The sequence below is a fragment of the Ylistrum balloti genome, unplaced genomic scaffold (genome assembly GCF_031769215.1).
Source record: "Ylistrum balloti isolate Yb309-2 unplaced genomic scaffold, AGI_CSIRO_Ybal_v1 Utg369764, whole genome shotgun sequence".
In the NCBI taxonomy this organism is placed as follows: domain Eukaryota; kingdom Metazoa; phylum Mollusca; class Bivalvia; order Pectinida; family Pectinidae; genus Ylistrum; species Ylistrum balloti.
Window position 1 is genome coordinate 264,156 of NW_026781961.1, and position 20,728 is coordinate 284,883.

Sequence of the window (20,728 nt, forward strand, 5' to 3'; positions counted from 1 at the left end):
GTCACTGCACACCATGTACCAACCGTCAGTTACCACACACCATGTACCAACTGTCAGTCAGCACACACCATGTACCAACCGTCAGTTACCATACACCATACACCACCGTCAGTTACCACACACCATGTACCAACCGTCAGTTACCATACACCATCAGTTACCAACCGTCAGTTACCACACACCATGTACCAACCGTCAGTTACCACACACCATGTACCAACCGTCAGTTACAAAACACCATGTACCAACCGTCAGTTACCACACACCATGTACCAACCGTCAGTTACCATACACCATACACCAACCGTCAGTTACCACACACCATACACCAACCGTCAGTTACCATACACCATGTACCAACCGTTGTTACTATACACCATGTACCAACCGTCAGTTACCACACACCATGTACCAACCGTCAGTTACCATACACCATGTACCAACCGTTAGTTACTATACACCATGTACCAACCGTCAGTTACCACACACCATGTACCAACTGTCAGTTACCACACACCATGTACCAACCGTCATTTACCAACCGTCAGTTACCACACACACCACACCATGTACCAACCGTCAGTTTACCTAAACCTTGTACCAACCGTCAGTTTCCGCACACCATGTACCAACCGTCAGTTACCACACACCATGTACCAACCATCAGTCACCGCACACCATGTAACAACCGTCAGTTACCACACACCATGTACCAACTGTCAGTTAGCACACACTATGTACCAACCGTCAGTTACCATACACCAACCGTCAGTTACCACACACCATGTACCAACCGTCAGTTACCACACACCATGTACCAACCGTCAGTTACCACACACCATGTACCAACCGTCAGTTACCAAACACCATGTACCAACCGTCAGTTACCATACACCATGTACCAACCGTCAGTTACCACACACCATGTACCAACCATCAGTCACTGCACACCATGTACCAACCGTCAGTTACCACACACCATGTACCAACCGTCAGTTACCACACACCATGTACCAACCGTCAGTTACCACACACCATGTACCAACCGTCAGTTACCATACACCATAAACCAACCGTCAGTTACCACACACCATGTACCAACCGTCAGTTATACACACACAATCAGTTACCACACACCATGTACCTGTCACCGTCAGTTACCACACACCATGTACCAACCGTCAGTTACCACACACCAGTTACCATACACCAACCGTCAGTTACCACACACCATGTACCTACCGTCAGTTACCACACACCATGTACCAACCGTCAGTTACCACACACCATGTACCAACCGTCAGTTACCATACACCATACACCAACCGTCAGTTACCATACACCATGTACCAACCGTTAGTTACAACATACCATGTACCAACCGTCAGTTATTATACATCATGTACCAACCGTCAGTTACCATACACCATGTACCAACCGTCAGTTACCACACACCATGTACCAACCGTCAGTTACCATACACCATACACCAACCGTCAGTTACCACACACCATACACCAACCGTCAGTTACCACACACCATGTACCAACCGTCAGTTACCACACACCATGTACCAACCGTCAGTTACCACACACCATACACCAACCGTCAGTTACCACACACCATACACCAACCGTCAGTTACCACACACCATGTACCAACCGTCAGTTACCACACACCATGTACCAACCGTCAGTTACCACAAACCATGTACCAACCGTCAGTTACCACACACCATGTACCAACCGTCAGTTACCATTCACCATACACAATATAACTGATCTTATATACACTACAATATGCACCACATTTGATTCACCATGCAGTAATGTCTTACATGTCTTTATCGAAATATATAAACATTAACTTGATACATTAATATTTTCTCTGTGAAGTATTTTCCCTCCGCCATTTTCCAGCGTCCGAATAGAGGTTGGATGGCTTCCAAAAATGGTTCTAAACGACTCTCAAATTATGTCGTTTGACCTTAATTATATCGTATGTTTTGTGGGGTTTTTTGTGGCTTCTTGTTCACACAGAATGTTGCGGTTCCTTCAGATTTCGGACCCTATTTTCTTTTACCTAAGTTCTAATAAAGTAAAAATTAAGCGTGTGCATGACTGCGATCAGTAAATATGCTTTATCAGGGGTTACAATCAACATGATTCGCTACAATTGAGATATTATTTTTTTACAACTCAGATTTATATATTTACATTGCATCATCAGCGCACAACGACCTGTAGTTCCGATCTGCAATCGCTGATAAATTGTTGAAATTTTATTAACAACGACATACTTAAGAAGTTAACATACTATAATACACTACGCAACATCAATATCTTATATGAATTTGGAAAAACAATACCATATTTGTATTCATAAATTAATTAATCAATATTTGCCATAGATTATACATTCAACAATGTCATTCTATAAGTAAGCGTAATGTGCTCAGTCACTAAATTTATTTCAAAACTCCTTGGTACATAGACCCTGTACATAGCAAGACCAAAACGAAACAAAATATATCAGTAAGCTCAGGTTGAAAAAAATCTAGCATTGTCTTAACTGAAGTCAGTTGGAGGTTTATCTTTTTTACTATTGATAATTGTAATTAATATAAGAAAGCTAAAATTGATGTGCGAACGCTCTAAAAACTATGAAGATAGTAAACGTATGCCTTCTGAACATGAATGTAATTTATTCATTTATGTCTTTATTGGTTTATTCGAAGAAGCTGATTTATTATATTGATAAAGCATAATGCACGTGTCACAGTGGTTTATGAAGTAATATCTGGTACAGTATGATCATTGTAGAAATACTGAATAATAAACAAATTTCTCATCAACACTTACCGACTGATGTATTCCTTAACAGAAAATAACAGCATATATCGAGTGATCATTCATTATGCAACCTAGTGGTCTAGCTCTGTTTTGTGATTTTCCTCTGCGCGGAATACAAGGTAAGGAACACAAACAAAACTAAAGCAGACAACTCCAATGAATATTTACATTTACAGGAGTGAGATTTACAGAGGGCAACATAAATCGCAATGGGTTTCATGTAGTTCAAAGGAAGTAACGAATATCAACTTTAGAGCATTACGAAAAATTCTACAACTTGATATACACTTTAGTCTCCATGATAATATTATGATACATTCTACTACTAGACGATCGTCTTTACAATACTATATAGGAAGGAAATATGTGATGATTTTATATAACTTGAAATGTACAGTGCTGGCGTTTTCACCCAATATGTAACACGTGAGCACGGGATTTGGAAGAAAATGAAAACAGTATCATTGAGAGATAAATCATTTAATTTCTGTCTTTCTAAATCATATTTACTATCGACGCCTGTTGACATTATTTTTTCCATATCTCATGCGAAAGCAATCAAACTTTTGTTTTTCTATTCCTAACGTTTACCTGACTATTTGTACGCAAAACCATATCGAAATTTAATATTGAAGTCCGTGATCAAATATTATAGCCCCTTAGGTCCTACTCGAATGTCTGCATATATCACATCTGTAAACCTCCCGACATGTCTGAACTCTAACAGTCTCACAACAATCTATCACAACGCTGTCATACTGCTTAATGCTAGCTTACTTCCTTATGTTAACCAGCCTTTCTCCAATACGTACAGGTAAAGTGCGCAACTGTGTATTAGATTTTGATTGACAGCTCAAAATAATCATCCGCCAAAAACATAGTTCTGTATATAATCTCACACCATTAAGTGTAATTCGAGTGTCACAGTTAATATAACAGTCCATGATATTACAGCCTCATCTCTAAGTACTTCTAAGTACAAATCACTTCATAAATTGCATACATTAATCCTGATAAGATCTGCCAGTACACTAGGCGGAGTGATATATCACAACTGTGTGGTGTACTGTTGACTCAGCCATGCGAAGGAGTGGCTAACACAACGTTATAGTAAAAACCGCTACATACCGTGTCTCATTCATAAAACCGCAGGGCAAGAGAGCGGTTGGCCCGTATTTACTTTGTTACTGAAAATCTTGTGTTGTGTTTTCTTATATCTAACCACATATATGCATTTACCAACAGATCTAAACGGTCTCAGACCGTTCCCGGATTCGCCTCACAACATGACCGAGGTTGTCCCGGGGGAGCGGACTCTCAGTTCTGTGTTAAGTGACCACCCCGGGGAACTCGTACGGACCGGAAGTCCGAATTTCGTCTGCTCAGTTTTACCATCCCACTGGCGATCAAACAAGACCCTTCCCGTGGCTTTTAAAGTTGTGTCTCTTGGGGAGGTGAAGGATGGTACAAGAGTGACCATTACAGCTGGAAATGATGAGAATTATTGCCCGGAATTACGGAATAGTACAGCTTATATGAAACATCAAGTTGCCAAATTCAACGATCTGCGCTTTGTGGGCAGAAGCGGTCGAGGTGAGTGAGTACACATATACTTTACGTACATACGTAGATATACACGATGAGTAACCCCTGAATCGGAAATTCCAGTTTTCCACTACTGGTGAACCCAGTGAGGTTATCGCTTAATATCGTCAATTGTTACAAGATATACAGTATCATGCAGTATGGTCTCGGTTTCGCTTGTTTTTCATATTTTTTCGCAATATTACGACACTTGTTTGCGGATAGAATAGAATCACAGGTGAGCTAATTACCATATAACTGGCGTCATCAGAGGTAGGGTGACGGTGTGTGTTTTTTCTTTTGGCAACTATAAATCAAACATGTGACGGCTTTATGTATCTAGTGTTTGTCTCTTCGTACCTCAACACAATTTTAACTCGTCTTAAACACGCTGTTATGTAAGATGTATACTTAGCAAGGTGCGAGTCGAATCATGAATGGGTTTTAACAACTGGCGTTTCAAAGGTACAATGGTATTTTGATATGCGAGTGGGCGTTTTTAACAATACGTGAAATAGGTTATGTAGTAGATATGCCCTTATATGGAAGATAAGTTGTAACGCTGTATAGAAAAATCAATAGTTGGTGGCTAATGGTGGGAATGTAAACAGGGCCATTGATAAATTTTACCTGTGACAATCCGCGGTACTTACAACAAGTATAGTCGGGAAATGTCTAAAGACAAGTTACCGAGTGAAAAATTAACCTCTGGTGTGAAATAACTCGTTACATTTCAACAGGTATATCTCGATGATATTTCGTTGTCGTTATTATTGACTATTAATGTATTACTACTATAACATGGTCCATGTCGTTCAAATACAACTACCAATACATGATGAAATAGACACTAAACACTGTTAACTAATGAAAAGAAAAATTCATGGTGACACTACCAGTAAATAATAACAATAATGAAAACAGTGAAATTGCTGGCAAAGAAAAATAATCACAGAAAACAAAAACAGAAAAATGAGTCGAACAAAAACCAAGTGAGGTGAAATAACCGCCGAGTGAAAAAATAGTCACGATGGAATTACAACAATGAAACGGTCAAAGAAAAATATCAGGTTGAAATTACAACAATGAAACGGTCAAAGAAAAATATCAGGTTGAAATTACAACAATGAAACGGTAAACATAGGAAAAAATCATGTTGAAATTACAACAATGAAGCGGTAAACATAGGAAAAAATCATGGTAAATTGAAAAAATGAAACTGGCGACATAGGGAAAAATCATGTTGAAATTACAACAATGAAACGGTAAACAGGAAAAAAATCATGGTAAATTGAAAAAATGAAACTGGCGACATAGGGAAAAATCATGTTGAAATTACAACAATGAAGCGGTAAACATAGGAAAAAATCATGGTAAATTGAAAAAATGAAACTGGCGACATAGGGAAAAATCATGTTGAAATTACAACAATGAAATGGTAAACAGGAAAAAATCATGGTAAATTGAATAAATGAAACTGGCGACATAGGGAAAAATCATGTTGAAATTACAACAATGAAGCGGTAAACATAGGAAAAAATCATGGTAAATTGAAAAAATGAAACTGGCGACATAGGGAAAAATCATGTTGAAATTACAACAATGAAACGGTAAACAGGAAAAAATCATGTTGAAATTACAACAATGTAACTGTACACATAGGAAAAAATCATGTTGAAATTACAGCAATGAAGCGGTAAACATAGGAAAAAATCATGGTAAATTGAAAAAATGAAACTGGCGACATAGGGAAAATCATGTTGAAATTACAACAATGAAACTGTAAACAGGAAAAAATCATGTTGAAATTACAACAATGAAACGGTAAACAGGAAAAAATCATGTTGAAATTACAACAATGTAACTGTAAACAGGAAAAAATCATGTTGAAATTACAGCAATGAAACGGTAAACAGGAAAAAATCATGTTGAAATTACAACAATGTAACTGTAAACAGGAAAAAATCATGTTGAAATTACAACAATGAAAATGTAAACATAGGAAAAAATCATGTTGAAATTACAACAATGTAACTGTAAACATAGGAAAAAATCATGTTGAAATTACAACAATGTAACTGTAAACAGGAAAAAATCATGTTGAAATTACAGCAATGAAAATGTAAACAGGAAAAAATCATGTTGAAATTACAACAATGTAACTGTAAACAGGAAAAATTCGTGTTGAAATTACAGCAATGTAACTGTAAACATAGGAAAAAATCATGTTGAAATTACAACAATGTAACTGTAAACAGGAAAAAATCATGTTGAAATTACAACAATGTAACTGTAAACATAGGAAAAAATCATGTTGAAATTACAACAATGTAACTGTAAACAGGAAAAAATCATGTTGAAATTACAAATACCAACAAATGAGAGAAAGAAAATTCACACTAGAGTGAAAGCCATTAAGATCCGTAAAATATAGCTCGTAAAAACAATAAAATGAAAACAAAAAACTATCAATAAACGAGGAAAGATGACAGTGATATCATCAGGTCTCCGACATCACTTAAATGAGAAGTATATTTCACCGTCTTGGATTGTGGGGCAAAATACAAACAATAAACACACAATCTGTATTAAATAATAAGTTTTAAAAAATCGCAAATAAATCCGGTAAATACTTAAACAGAACATGGACGGAATGTTAATGCATTAAATTGATGACAGATTATTGAATTAATATAAGAAATTAACTTTTAATATTTTGACGATGTTTTTCAAATGAGATGTGAAATAATTTGTACCAAATGATCTAATTCATGACAGTTGAATGACGTTTTAAAACTGCAAATAACTTGAAAATCTTCGCATGTATCTATGTTAATGCAGAACATGTAAAAATGATCAAATGTGTGTCTTATATAGTTTTATAAGAACTCGTTATCATAGCTATTCCTAGACACTATTAACAGGAAATATATATTACAGAATATTTTTTCAAAGGTGTTTGTGTCGGTGAACTCTTCGTGTTGTGTTGTAGATGAATGTATATTTGTACAATCGTTCTTCAATTAATAATATATATTTAAAAAAAAGCCCAGTACAGTATGAAAAGAGTTTTTGTGAATCGTGTCTTTGTCATTGAATTGTTGTAAAATGATAGATTAATGTATATTTTATGTATATATGTAGGAAAGATTAAGATTATAACGGTATAGATGATGTGTTATTAAGAAGAGTCCCCCTATGTGCGGACATGTTTTTTTATTGTACCGATTTCATAAAATAGTTTTATAATGGGAAAATGGGAATAAGACGCATAACAAAGACAACCCAGTGCCAAGGATGTAAAAAAGGGACTGTCCTGGGTGAGGAGGGTTAATGATGCGTCGATATACACAGATTACAATTAACACCACACAAACTACAAAGAGGATTTCATCAATGTCAAATTTCCTTGACGGCCCTGGTTAACCGAATGATGATTAACACGTATATATGGACCTGTGTTACAGACCTTGTTTTACGGTAGGAGGAGGGTGGGGACTAATTGTAGTGTTTGTGAGACAGTCTATTATGGAGGCTTTGTGTTACGATACTGTTTACTCTGGAAACACGTGCCTGTATTGTTGAAGAGGCTGACTTTAACTTTCGGTGACATTACCGTTACAGACCCGTCCCGGTAATCAGCCGTCATATTTATTATCCAGGAAAGGATAAATACAGGCCTATCTACTGAACCCTTCATTTCCTTCTAGATTTGTATATGATTTTTACCCTCTCGTCACTCCCCCAAGTGTGACTTTGTGGCGCGGACTCCTGCCCGGGGGAGCCACATTTTTTTCGTGCATTATGCAGAATACCAACTCTTTTGTCATACAATACGACAGCATAATCAGACATTGTTACTGTGACAGAAATAATTTGGTGTAGCGGTAGTCCGCCTCCCCGTCACTGTATCATATGACCCGACATTTGAAAAGCATTAATGATAGACTGGGCACAGTAAGAAGTCGCGCAATGCTTCCTACATCGTTAGGGAAGCTGGCTTTGTGGGTACCGTCTTGGTGACGGACAGCGGTTGACTAGCCCACGGCAATTCCACACAGCTACCACACGACAACACCCGGTGTCGGGAGGTAACCGCTGAGGCGTACCGCACCCGCCTAACGATCTAGACAACCACTGTCACGGCAACACAAAACCTCAGCAATGGTCTACTGTACAGAAGTAATCAGTCTGAAATTTAATTGTAATTAAAATGTAAAACAAATTCTGAAATACTTTAGGTAAAACGAGCACGCTACATACACATTTTCCAATAGAACTGAAAGTAGAAACGGGTTATAAAAAAACGACAGTGTGTATATGTAACAAAATCAATATGAAGATATAAAATTTTCAATATAATGAGAAAATACAACAACAACGGCATAAAATTCCACCCACACGAAATGTTTGAGGCTCGCAAGCAAACTTTAATCGCTAGGCTCTGCCTCCCTCGATGTTGTAGGCGCCTTTGTTTCAGCATTGAGTGATAGGGAACAGCTCTTGTGTGCTAATTAACACTATAAAGGTTAAAATATTTGGCCGATTAAGGACGCCCTTAAATCTCTCGTCAGAATTGTTTTTATATTACCAAGAACTTGGGAAGAGCAAAGCGTGGCCTCTGATGCAATCCATTTTGTGGGGCGATTATTTGATTTCACATGTCACCCTTGGAGGGATGGCAGAACGCGAGGTCTCAGTATGATGGCAAAATGGTGGGGCTGGATACGGCAGCAAACAGGGGCACTACAGATTATGGTTATCCAAGGCAAGGTGTCTTTTAAACAATGCAATTAGTGAGAAAAATGGACTGTCGGTTCGACCATTCATTGTCTCAACGTGAAGGTTACACCAGATTTAAACCCGGTCCATTCCGACAAATTGGCCTGCTTCCTTATATGGGCATTACGATGTGTTAATGTTGCTGATATGCCGACCCGTTTCCCGGCATGGACTGCCAGACAAACACATTAGCCAGTCACAAAGAAATATGGTTTCATATTCACGCGCACTGCAAGCACAAAAAATGACACAGCTATTGCAGTAGGGACCGAGAACATTATACGGGAATAAAATAGTAATCTTAATCGATTTGGTTATTGATGCTGAAACATTGACCTTGATTAATTGGCAGTAAAACTTGACCACTTACAATACCGCTGAGTTAGATACCTGATGAAATACGTCATCGATACACGATGTATTGCAACAAAATACAATAGAGATATTTCATTACAAAAAACTCTCTTCTCTATGAATGAACTAGTGAATAAACTAGTCTTCTCACAAAATTCAGGGGAAAATACTCTAAATGTATTTGTCACTGTTGACAGGTAGAATCATCGTATTTTTTGTGTTTCTGTGTTTTGTCATTTGAAATAGTTGACCATTTTGTATCTATGTCTACGTCTGTAACTTTTGTTTGTTTTATTTTGTCCAGGAAAGAGTTTCTGCTTGACAATCACAGTCTGCACCCACCCTCCTCAGGTGGCGCTTTACCAAAAGGCCATTAAGGTCACCGTTGATGGACCACGTGACCCAAGAAGCAAAATAAGTAAGTACTAATTGATGTGGATGCAATTGTTTTAAAAGTTATCGTGAATTCGTAAGAAATGTCTACATTTTGACTGGCGACTTGTGACTTACCTCCCACACAACCACACCTTATCCTCACGACTTGTGACTTACCTCCCACACAACCACACCTTATCCTTACGATTTGTGACTAGTTTTACTTCCCTTCACAGCCACATCCTATCCACCCCTCACCCCCTACTACTCTAGAATTACGCATGTTGGCCTCATTCCGCCATTACTTCCATAAGAAATCTGAAGTAAAATTTATTTCAAAATTTAGATTCGGATCGGACAAAAAGCACATACAATCATATACAGTGCTGGATATTTGTATCTTTCAATTGTACAATGCTTGGCCTACCTTTCTATCGTACAATGCTTGTCATACCTTTCAATCATACAAAGCTGGATATTTCTTTTATCTTTTGGTCATGCTGAATTTTTTGTTCATCAAGTAATAGGGAGAGGATAATGGTTTGCAATTTAACGACAATGACAGACAAGTTTGTGAAGTAGCATGACATGGAAAATATATATTTCAAGAGAAGATTGTAACAGTTAACAATCTTGGAATCTCGGGTGACGCCAGAGTTGGGAACTTGAAACCGGCTCAGATGCACTTATTTAATGCAAAAGGACAAAAAAAACATATGGTTTAGGACGATGCAATATAATGCAGTATTGATAGAACAGACTCGGACAATCCAATGGATCTTTAGACGATCGACTCATTAAGTTTGTTAGTGTGATTAGCATGTGTTACATGCTAGAAACTATCGGGTCCATTAATTTGGAAACCCTACCCCAATCGTCACCATAAAATCAACTCCTATCAGTGTTTTGGTGAGAGGTGAATGCTAAAACGTCCCTGGTCCCATCAAATAGCGAGAAGGGTCTTCTTTCATTACGAGGGTTAACTTTTCTAGCTCCTTTGTCACCAATTTGAACACCGTTTTGTAATTGCCTGGGGTATGAGCGCTGCTGTACTGAAGGCAAGAGACCACCATTAGTAGTCTGTGTCACATCCCTCAGACTCGGACAGATTCTGAAGCAGTCCCAGTCATTACCATGACAAAGAAGCTATCGATAGCAGGCGTTTCTTTTGTTACGTAATGTAAGATGGGCCCTCCCAACATCCCCTTACCACTCATATGTAACCGTGTCCAACATCTGCCTGCCTCGTCTCCAAGGAAGCTCTAGTTATAGTTTGTAATGCTTATATCAAAAAAAAAAGGGGGGGATGACTTTTTGATTCTTCAGTGTTCGTAAAACGGAAGACGCGTCATTATTTGGTATAATACGTATTAGATAGAGAATTTTATTATCCCCCTCCTCGTCCGTCCTGATGGAAGGTGATTTCATTTGAACAATAATCACGAAAAAAGGGGCTGCTCACGAGCGCCATTCCAACTGATGACGTTTGATATTGCGCGAGAAAACATGTTATTTTAGACTGCTCTGTTATGTCAACACGATCGATGAGGGGAGAAAACATTCTTAGATCATAAGCAGCTACCTAGGGCAATCTTACACAAACTAACCTTTCCTCCCACATGTGTCATTTCAGACAAACGGATATATTTAAAGGTGAATGTACGTGCTATGTTTTCAACACATCCGCATTGCTGTTTAATCTTATGACGCTTAATCAGTGTTGGAAAAAAATTCGAGACAGCAGATATTTCCACTCCTACATATAAAAACTTAACGCTTGTTGTTCAGAATTGAATAAATATTTTTAAATTCTTAAATTAGTTAAATAGGAAGGACATATAATCAGTTGTGAGAACACGTGTATTTAACTAACATTTTCATCGAAATTTGAAATCCTTCCGTAGGGCTGAGAACTTGGGCCTGAACATAGAAACTACTATGCATGTCGATGATTGTCGTGCATGTCTTGTGTCAGAACTTGTGACGCAGAATAGGAAATACCAGATTTGGTCACGGTGTGTACTGACTTCCTCCGGGAGCGTGCAGAACTCCCATACCGTATACATAGCTAATACACATGATGTACGGCTGATTTCTCTGTTAATACTGCGGTTTAAAATGCCGTACATGAGTCAACAACGCGTATCTCTCTGCAATAAAACTTGTACACTTTCATTTCAAGATAATTACTTAACGAATTTCTGAAATGTATTTGAAATATTTTGATAATTTAACATTGACTTAGGTCGCAATGTCACAGGTAAACAATGATAGCAACGTGACTCCAGTCTGTACATCCACGCCTTATTTGTCCTTAAGTAATTACATAAACACGACATAACCAAGATATGAATTACATAAGTGTGAAACATAGAAGACTTTTGTGTAATTCTCTTTGTACTATATAGCTGTAATATGCAGCGAGGAATTACTGATCAGTTTTCGTGTGTACATCGATGATATCGTGATGGTATCGTAGAAAATATCTATACCAAGTTCTTTTTATAGCTTTAGGAAGAAAACCGACAGTGTTAATTAAAAATAAGGGTCAGGTTGGCTTTCAAGGAAATTACAATAGTTCAGGTTAATTCTATCAATATAATACATTACATATATGGATTGAATTTTGATTATTTGTTTACGTTAACAATGTGCTTGTACCTATAAGCTGTATTGCATTTAGGATATAATAAAACGTGAAAACTTGAATAGTTGAAGAACAGATCGCACCCTGTGAGTGATCTGCGGTAACCGTAAGCGAGAAATCTTGCTCCCGTGACAGAAATTCTTGGCTGACTAGTCAATCGTGTTTATCTCAAACTAACTGGTTTGGCGGTCACTGTTACAGCCTTTCAGCGGACGGGGGGATACACATCATCTACGAGTGTATTATAATATTACTACTGTCCCAAGTAGTTCCGGTCATTATGTTCTGATCATATCGGTATGGTCTAGAACAGTGTCAAACTCCAGTGTTAATACTCAAGGATGTTTAATGTCCACTCCCTAAATACCTCTAACAACTTCCCTCAACACCCACAACATGTTGTGTCAGGTAACACACCTATAGCATTTTGTTATTTCATTACCTGCACATTTGTATGCAATAAGCAAGCAGGACTAGATATTAAATGGTACTTATAATTAATAAAAAAAAAGAGAGATTTGTGTTTCCTTAGGAGAAATTTTTACTGTTTGTAAATAATATGGTACTAATACCGAGAGGACACTTTTATAATTACTAGTTCAAAGTTGTGTTCCTTAGTTTAGGGTTGAATATCAAGTAAAGTTGACAGATAGCTTACAGTATTAACAAAGTAAGGATGAAGGCACGAACGGACGGTACATACTAAAACGGGGTTCTTTATGCATTTATTGGCAATTATACAGTATGGGTGTATGAAGTATGCCAACTTACCGGATCGGAAGTGGCGGATAAGGCTACTAGTAACCCCGGCCAGTTTATTGGTCATGGTGTGGTGGACAGGAATGTACGCGGGGTCAAGGACGTGGATACATACAACAAATAAACAGTCTCGGCAAATTAAAGTCCTTACAAATTCATTGTTGAAACAGGCGATTTATTGAAGGATTAACAGTTTTATAGACATGTACACCACTCCTGCCTGGTAATGCTATTCTACAAAGAGATAGCGCACACGACATCTACAATTGTTCCTTACCTCATTAAGACAGCTCCAAGGCGTGTGTTCTTACACTACGCCAAAAGTCAGTGTAGGGTTTTCAGGGATTGGTCAGCAAAGCGCTGTGTGGAGGGATCAACACGTGGTTCATATTGGGGGGAGGGGGTCAGCACGTGACTGCAGAGGAGGAGATATGAAACTGTCATTGAAGGGATCGTCAGCGCGTAGTCACGGGGAAGGGTTGGAGTGGTGGCATTCAGTGAGGGCTCAGGCGTTGTAGATGAGGGGTTAGTATGTGGTTGTGGGTGAGGGGCAATCATGTGACTGCCCGGGAGAAGTCTGGACTGGGATGAAGTATACTTCACCTGGCTTTGAGTACAGAACGGACCAAGTGTACGGAAGGGAGCTGGAGTAGATTCTGATGAGGCCATATACACGTGCATACTAATTAAGTATGGGTATCGCCGATGGACTGCCGGAAGTAACATGATTGACATTACTCCAGGCGATCACTTGTAGATGTGAAATTGTGCGCGTGGAGATTTCTTCTCAAATATTATGGTCATTCGTTCACGTGGTTACAGCAAAGCATGGACAAGTGATTTATCCTGGGCCCCCCGGTCTACATGAATTTGTCACAGTTGCACTGATAAGGTGTTCGTCAAATTTATCGGTTCACTTGTGTCGCATTTTCTTCATTTCAAACGGTATCATCAATTTGAAGGGCATCATAGGACATTTTACAATTTAGATGTTATGCACATAATAGCTCCATGCGCATGTGCTTGTTCACCTGTGGGTTTAGAGACGTTACGAAAGATTCTTGATGTTCCGGGTCTGGGACATCGATCATGTCTTGTCACCGAACGAAGTTAATTTGTCTACTCCCTTCACACCCCAGCCCACGATCTCCCTCCTTGCCCGGGCCTCATCTCGTCCTTCCTTCACATCATGACCAACCCCTCTTCTTTCCTCTACACCTCAGACTGCCCTCTCTGTTGATGGAGACAGGTATGCCTCCAAAACGTCGCACTGTTATCACAGACAACGATACACCTTTCTGCACTGTAGGGCTCAGACGTAAACATTTCCAGGAAAATCACCTTCACGAGCCCATTACGTACCAGTATAACACACTATGTGTACATGGAGCCGATTATGCCTCGAGCTGATGTCGACATTTAAATCTATTTTGTCAAAGACAATCCACACACGGAATGTTTTATAGAATTTAATGTGTAGTGTTTAGTGCTTCCTGGTTTAGGACCATCACTGGCATAAAGGGGGCACATGAGGGGGTAGGAGGGGCAGGATTCCGTAAATACATACACTTTGGACACGACGACTCCATCGACTGCTGTGACGTCCTGTACATACGTTTTAACATGTTTCTTGTTTGCAGTATGTGAAACCTTTTTCGTCTGTACATTGAAATTTCTTGCTGTATAAAACAAAACAAAAACACACCAATCCTTATACTTCTGATCATCAGTTTCCAAACTCGCACATTTTCTTTATTTCTGATCGAAGAAAAGTCTTCATCTTGCTATGTATGTTATTATCACATCTACTCTTAACATAGTCATTGGAAGCTATGGTTACTGTCTATATAGTTATTGGTAGCCATGGTTACTGTCTATATAGTTATTGGTAACCATGGTTACTGCCTAGATATGATAAGCGGAACTATATTAACCGACTTTACAGACCTTGTCGTTTGTATATTTAGTCACTCTCTCCTCTATGCTGTATCATTCTGTAATATGTTTATACCTGTGCTGTATCCTTGTCTAGTATGCCCCTATCTGTGCTGTATCATTTTCTAGTGTTTCCATGTCTGTGCTGTATCCTTGTGTAGTGTTCCCATGTCTGTACTGTATCCTTTTTTAGTGTGCCTCTGTCTGTGCTGTAACCTTGTCCCCTCTGTTGTCATGGTGTTGTACTACTGTAAACCTACGTTTCCATACTAACAACTTCCTCTCTTGTGTTCTTGTACTCAAGAATACCGACAATTTGTCTTCACAGAGCTGCGAACGGACGACCGACGTATTCACCGTCCGCTCGACATACCAGACCGTAGCCCATTTGACCCCCTTCAGAACAGTCGATTCAGTCACTCCCTGCCCGACTGGCAGATCCATCGGCAGAGCTCTCGCATCTCCGATACATCTAGTAGAGTATTACAACCATCCTCTGAAACCAATGGATATCACTCAGGTAAGTTATCTCTGTATTAATTACTAACAATGTATCGTTACATGTAGCAGTCGGATATCAAATACGTAGTTATCACTTTGATTACTAGGACACAAGTTATTTTTTATGTATGTGAGCTAGTTCATGCAAGACAGGCAATAAAATGATTTGTTTATAAAAACTTATTGCACATAAAATACATGTTTTCTGTTAATTTTCTTACACAGAGCCGACAGGAAAAAGAAGCAGTCCCTGGGGTACGGGATTCGACCCTTATCCCGTCATCACCACTCATGCCCCCGCATACTCACAGCCCCCACCCCTTCCCGGAACAGGTATGTAGCATATTAACACTTGTGTAGTTTGTATCGTGAACCTGTGATTTTTACGCGCCAATTTAAAGCCAGTAAACCTGTTTGTAATTACACCATGCATCGTATAGCTCGCTGACATTAGTCTTCTGTTTTTCAGGTCATCAGATCACACCACCCCCTCCCTCCATTGAATCTCATATAACGGACACTCTGCTCACCGACTCCAGACTCCCTTCACTCCACAAGGGGGCAGGAGCTCATCATGATGTCATGGTCACCTCTCATTCACAGGAGCGCCCTCTACCGGTAGTCGTGCCGGACCCACAGCGACCCGACATATCAGCACTGGAACCTCGTCATTCCGAACCGCGCATGCCACTGGATTCTCAACTTCCGATAGTGTTGCCGCGGTATCCGGAAGTCCGGTTACAGGAACATCGGATTTCGGAGACGCGATTCTCGGAGAGTACTAGTAGACATTTACTTACACATTCACACAGCGTTCAACCATATCAGTCGACCAATTCCAACTTCGCCATCTTAAGAGAAAGTCGGGACATCAACCCTTTACCATTGTCAGTCTCCCATAGCAACTACCCCATCATCACTGCCCAGGATCTACTGGCCAGCATAAACCCCGCCACCACCATGGCTCCTTCCTACCTGCCCGGGTCCCCATCCAGTGTGCTCCCAACTAGCTTCCTCTATCCTCACCTCTACTCTTCGCCCCCTCAAATCTCAAATCTCTTCCTGCCGTCAGGAGAGGTGCGAACATACGAGATACTCGGACAGCGATCATCTGATATTCCGATGAGGGTAGATCGCCCACTGACCCCATCCAGTAACCGACTACAAATAGAAGGCCCTTCCAGATCTGTGCTTCGTGACGAACAGGAAGAGCAACGCATGCGCATGGAAACATCAAGGAATGGTATACATCCTATGGATGTTCACGCGTCCGAGACCAACAGGTCACCTCCCAGGTCTGGAGATACCACCAACCCCGACTCCACGGTCTGGCGGCCGTACTGAAGTCACTTTACGTTAGGACCAGGTCGAAACTTACATTCGAATTCCCTTAGAATCACGTGATTCTTGCGAAGACGATCAGAGCTTTGAATATTGCTATGGCTATTGTTCAGATGATTTGTCAGATGAAAAGACAGTCAAGTGCTTGTTCTGGTGAACTCTCACGAGAAAAGTCGTGATGTTAGACATACCAGTGGATTTGTACAGTTTATGGAGAATGTGTCGGAAAAGTTTGTTTTAAGAAACTTAACTGTGAATGCATTTATGAACGTTTTTTGTGGGGAGATATTACCTGGTGTGATTTATTGTGATAGGAGTTGTTAAGGAAGCAAACCTGGTTATTGGCATTAAGTGATAATAAAATGATGGTATTCAGTTTCACAAATTGTCAATTTGACGACTCCATGTCAGTGTGAGTGACGCAGGTCATTCTATTGCATAGTTTTTGGACAGGTTTGACTTGTCGAGCAGCACATGGGTTTTGGACAGAACAGATGAGACCTTTCGAGCAGTGTGTGTGGGTCAAGGACAAGATTATAGACGGAACTCGGGAATTACTGATAGAAATTACTTGTTTCGAATTATGCAGGTTCTTAACAAGTTATGGACAGATGTGATGAGTCCAGCATTGTGTGGTTTAGGAGAGATATGACAAGTCTAGAAGTGTGTAGTTGGAGGAGAGATATGACAAGTCTAGCTCTGCGTGGTTTTAGGAGAGATATGACAAGTCTAGAAGTGTGTAGTTGGAGGAGAGATATGATAAGTCTAGCAGTGTGTGGTTTTAGGAAAGATATGACAAGTCTAGACGTGTGTGGTTGGAGGAGAGATATGACAAGTCCAGCAGTGTGTGGTTGGAGGAGAGATATGACAAGTCTAGAAGTGTGTGGTTGGAGGAGAGATATGACAAGTCTAGCAGTGTGTGGTTGGAGGAGAGATATGACAAGTCTAGACGTGTGTGGTTGGAGGAGAGATATGACAAGTCTAGCTCTGCGTGGTTTTAGGAAAGATGTGCCAAGTCTAGCAGTGTGTGGTTTTAGGAAAGATATAACAAGTCTAGCTCTGCGTGTTTTTAGGAAAGATGTGACAGAACAGATTGTAGACAGATATCGCAGGTGATGATTCGAACAGAATGCAGTATGAAGATGTGATGAGGGTAGCTCGTTACTGGTAGTAGTGGAACTGATTTTAATAATAAAAACGCAATGTGTTGAGGAGTGCCAGTATTTGGACCATTTAGGAGGTCGGTTATGTGATAGGACACACAATGGTGTCCTCTCGTTTTGAAAATTGTAAGAATTTATTCTTTTATATTTTATATTTAATAGACCCTTTGAACTTAAAAAAATATATTATTGTCAACATATTGACATGTTTAGCTTATATGGTGGTAGTTAACCATATCGAACTAGATTTAATCCTAAGTATTGGCATGAAGTACCTGGTCATAAGAAGTAATGTAGCATTATTGTGTTTGACCCCGTCACGCAAGTAAACAGCGCCTTGTAAAGCCGACACAATTTGTGACAGATATTATATAATAATCACAAACAATCTGAATATGATAAAAATATATTTGACTTTCTGCAAGCCTTAAACTTTCTAGGTTGACAACTGAAAGGAACGTCCAGATACGTTGAGTTTCGTAATACTTCTCAGTCTTGAAGGGAAAATCGGACATATATTGATAATTCAAACATTTCAATTGATGATGTTTCTTTGGGTCATAAAATTATATTGTAAGAGTTTGATCTCATGTTTTTTATCGGGATATGAGTTAGACAGGAAACGTCACGGTCAGCCTTTCCAGGAGTTCATAGCCTAACAAAAGTATTCGTTTAGAGTAAGACAGAAGTACATTAACTAATAACCTATGTTATATATATTTTGTAAGGTGAACTTTTAAAGTGTCTTTATTCCAAAGGTCAAGGCCTTAAACTGTGACCTGGAAGTTTAATTTCAAAGGTCAAGGTCATTAATTTTGAAAAGTTGCTACACGAATGGTGCTTTGTGTGATATTTGATGGATTTCAGTCATGCGCAGAGAATATTTTCTTGTTACAACGTGTTTTGTTGTCTCAAACTTTATTTTTGATCTCAATTTCATTTGTGATTTGTTTTTTGTCCTTTTTCGACAATTTTATTGTTGTATAAATTCCAGACTTTTGAAAGTCTTTATATACATGTACCCCTTATCAACTCACCTCCCTCTCATTTCAAATTGGCTGTGCCATGATTGTCAAATTCATGGAGTAAATTTACTTCTATTGTATCACAATAAAAACCGTTCTTTACAGAATGTTGCGAGTCTGAAATGCTTCAGTTTTTACGATGTTCAATTTTACTGAATTTGTCTTGTTTTTCCTTCTGCATTTAATTGCATGGATACCATTTGTATCGTCATCTTTTTTTTATCAAATGCTCAAATTTCTAGAGCGTACGCCTCATTTCATTTGTCATTGTATCATTTATATTTACGTCATTTTTGGTCGGATCATTTTCGTTGTTCCGGAAATCCATGGTTGAGAGGAGATGGTGCATTGTGGGACAAATTCCAAGACACGTCTGCCATTGATATGACTTCTATTTTTTGTTTATTCTACGTACCTATATATATTTATGCTCCACATGCCATTAAATGTCAAAAACAAAATACATCTTGTTTTTCTTCTTCCTTCCCGATACTTACAACATGATAAATATAGACGTACGGACTTGTGAGAAAGCTTATACTTGTACACTTTGAATTGGTCAGGGGAAATACACAATGTGATTTGTACTGGTGCAATTAAAACCCCAGTGACTGTTGGCTACCCTTTTGTCGATACCAGTTAGATGGGAACCAAAACACGATCTTATTATACTTATGCGATCGTACTATTTGAACCACATTCCCAAACCACACGTTTCGGAATCAGAGCCTGTTGCACATGTTGTCAATGCCGTCTGATGTGGTGCCTCGGTCGAATGAAATACGAGGTGAGAGATGAAGAATTGACGTTCCACATGATTTGATGTCGGCATAGAGGCGACGCTTGCAGTTTGTTGATAACTTGAAGAAAATCGCTTTCAGTTTTAAATAATTCTACGTTTACTATTTTAAGTAAGGTACAAAAAGAACTGAAATGTTTTAACATTGTTAACAGCTATTAATGTTACATAAGTCACACCGGTGAAAGTTAACTGGTAGGAAAATTGAAATCGTTGAATCCTACTCGCTTCTAATTTTCGGTTACTATCAAGATCAACTTCGATGCTCGTTCCATTTCCATCATGACATCTCCAATGCAGAAACTTGACAATATAGTCTCAACGATTATAAAGGGTTAACCCAGCGTGCAGGTCTTACTGCACATTGTGCTTCGTAGCCGCCATCTTGATATGTCCCATACGGACTACACGCACACACGTGAGAGTGGGCTAGGTATGTAGAATTTGTTACCTGTTTAGAGGCGATAAATACAAGTCTGTACGCCATTGTCAGGACTGGAAAATGTTTTGTTGTGACGCGACTAGATTCTGTTGTGACGACTCACTGGTTTGTACAGACACGTGTATCGCACGGCGGCTGATGGCGGTTAGTAGTAACGTCTGTTCGTGTA

At 39.2% G+C, this 20,728-nt stretch overlaps 1 protein-coding gene across 2 annotated transcripts in view; it reads left to right on the top strand.

The window, feature by feature from the left end:
* Positions 1-19,752, top strand: part of LOC132543769 (runt-related transcription factor 1-like) — a 78,967-nt gene extending 59,215 nt beyond the window's left edge. Inside the window, exons 2-6 of one of the 2 annotated variants that reach the window (XM_060207291.1) lie at positions 4,098-4,445; positions 9,877-9,990; positions 15,617-15,808; positions 16,015-16,122; positions 16,259-19,752. In XM_060207291.1, coding sequence (XP_060063274.1) covers positions 4,139-4,445; positions 9,877-9,990; positions 15,617-15,808; positions 16,015-16,122; positions 16,259-17,133 — 1,596 coding nt within the window. In that variant the 5' untranslated portion in view covers positions 4,098-4,138 and the 3' untranslated portion in view covers positions 17,134-19,752. Of the gene's footprint in view, positions 1-4,031; positions 4,446-9,876; positions 9,991-15,616; positions 15,809-16,014; positions 16,123-16,258 lie in introns of those variants that run through there. The other variant, XM_060207290.1, reaches the window with a different exon arrangement.
* Positions 19,753-20,728: the final 976 nt, after the last annotated feature.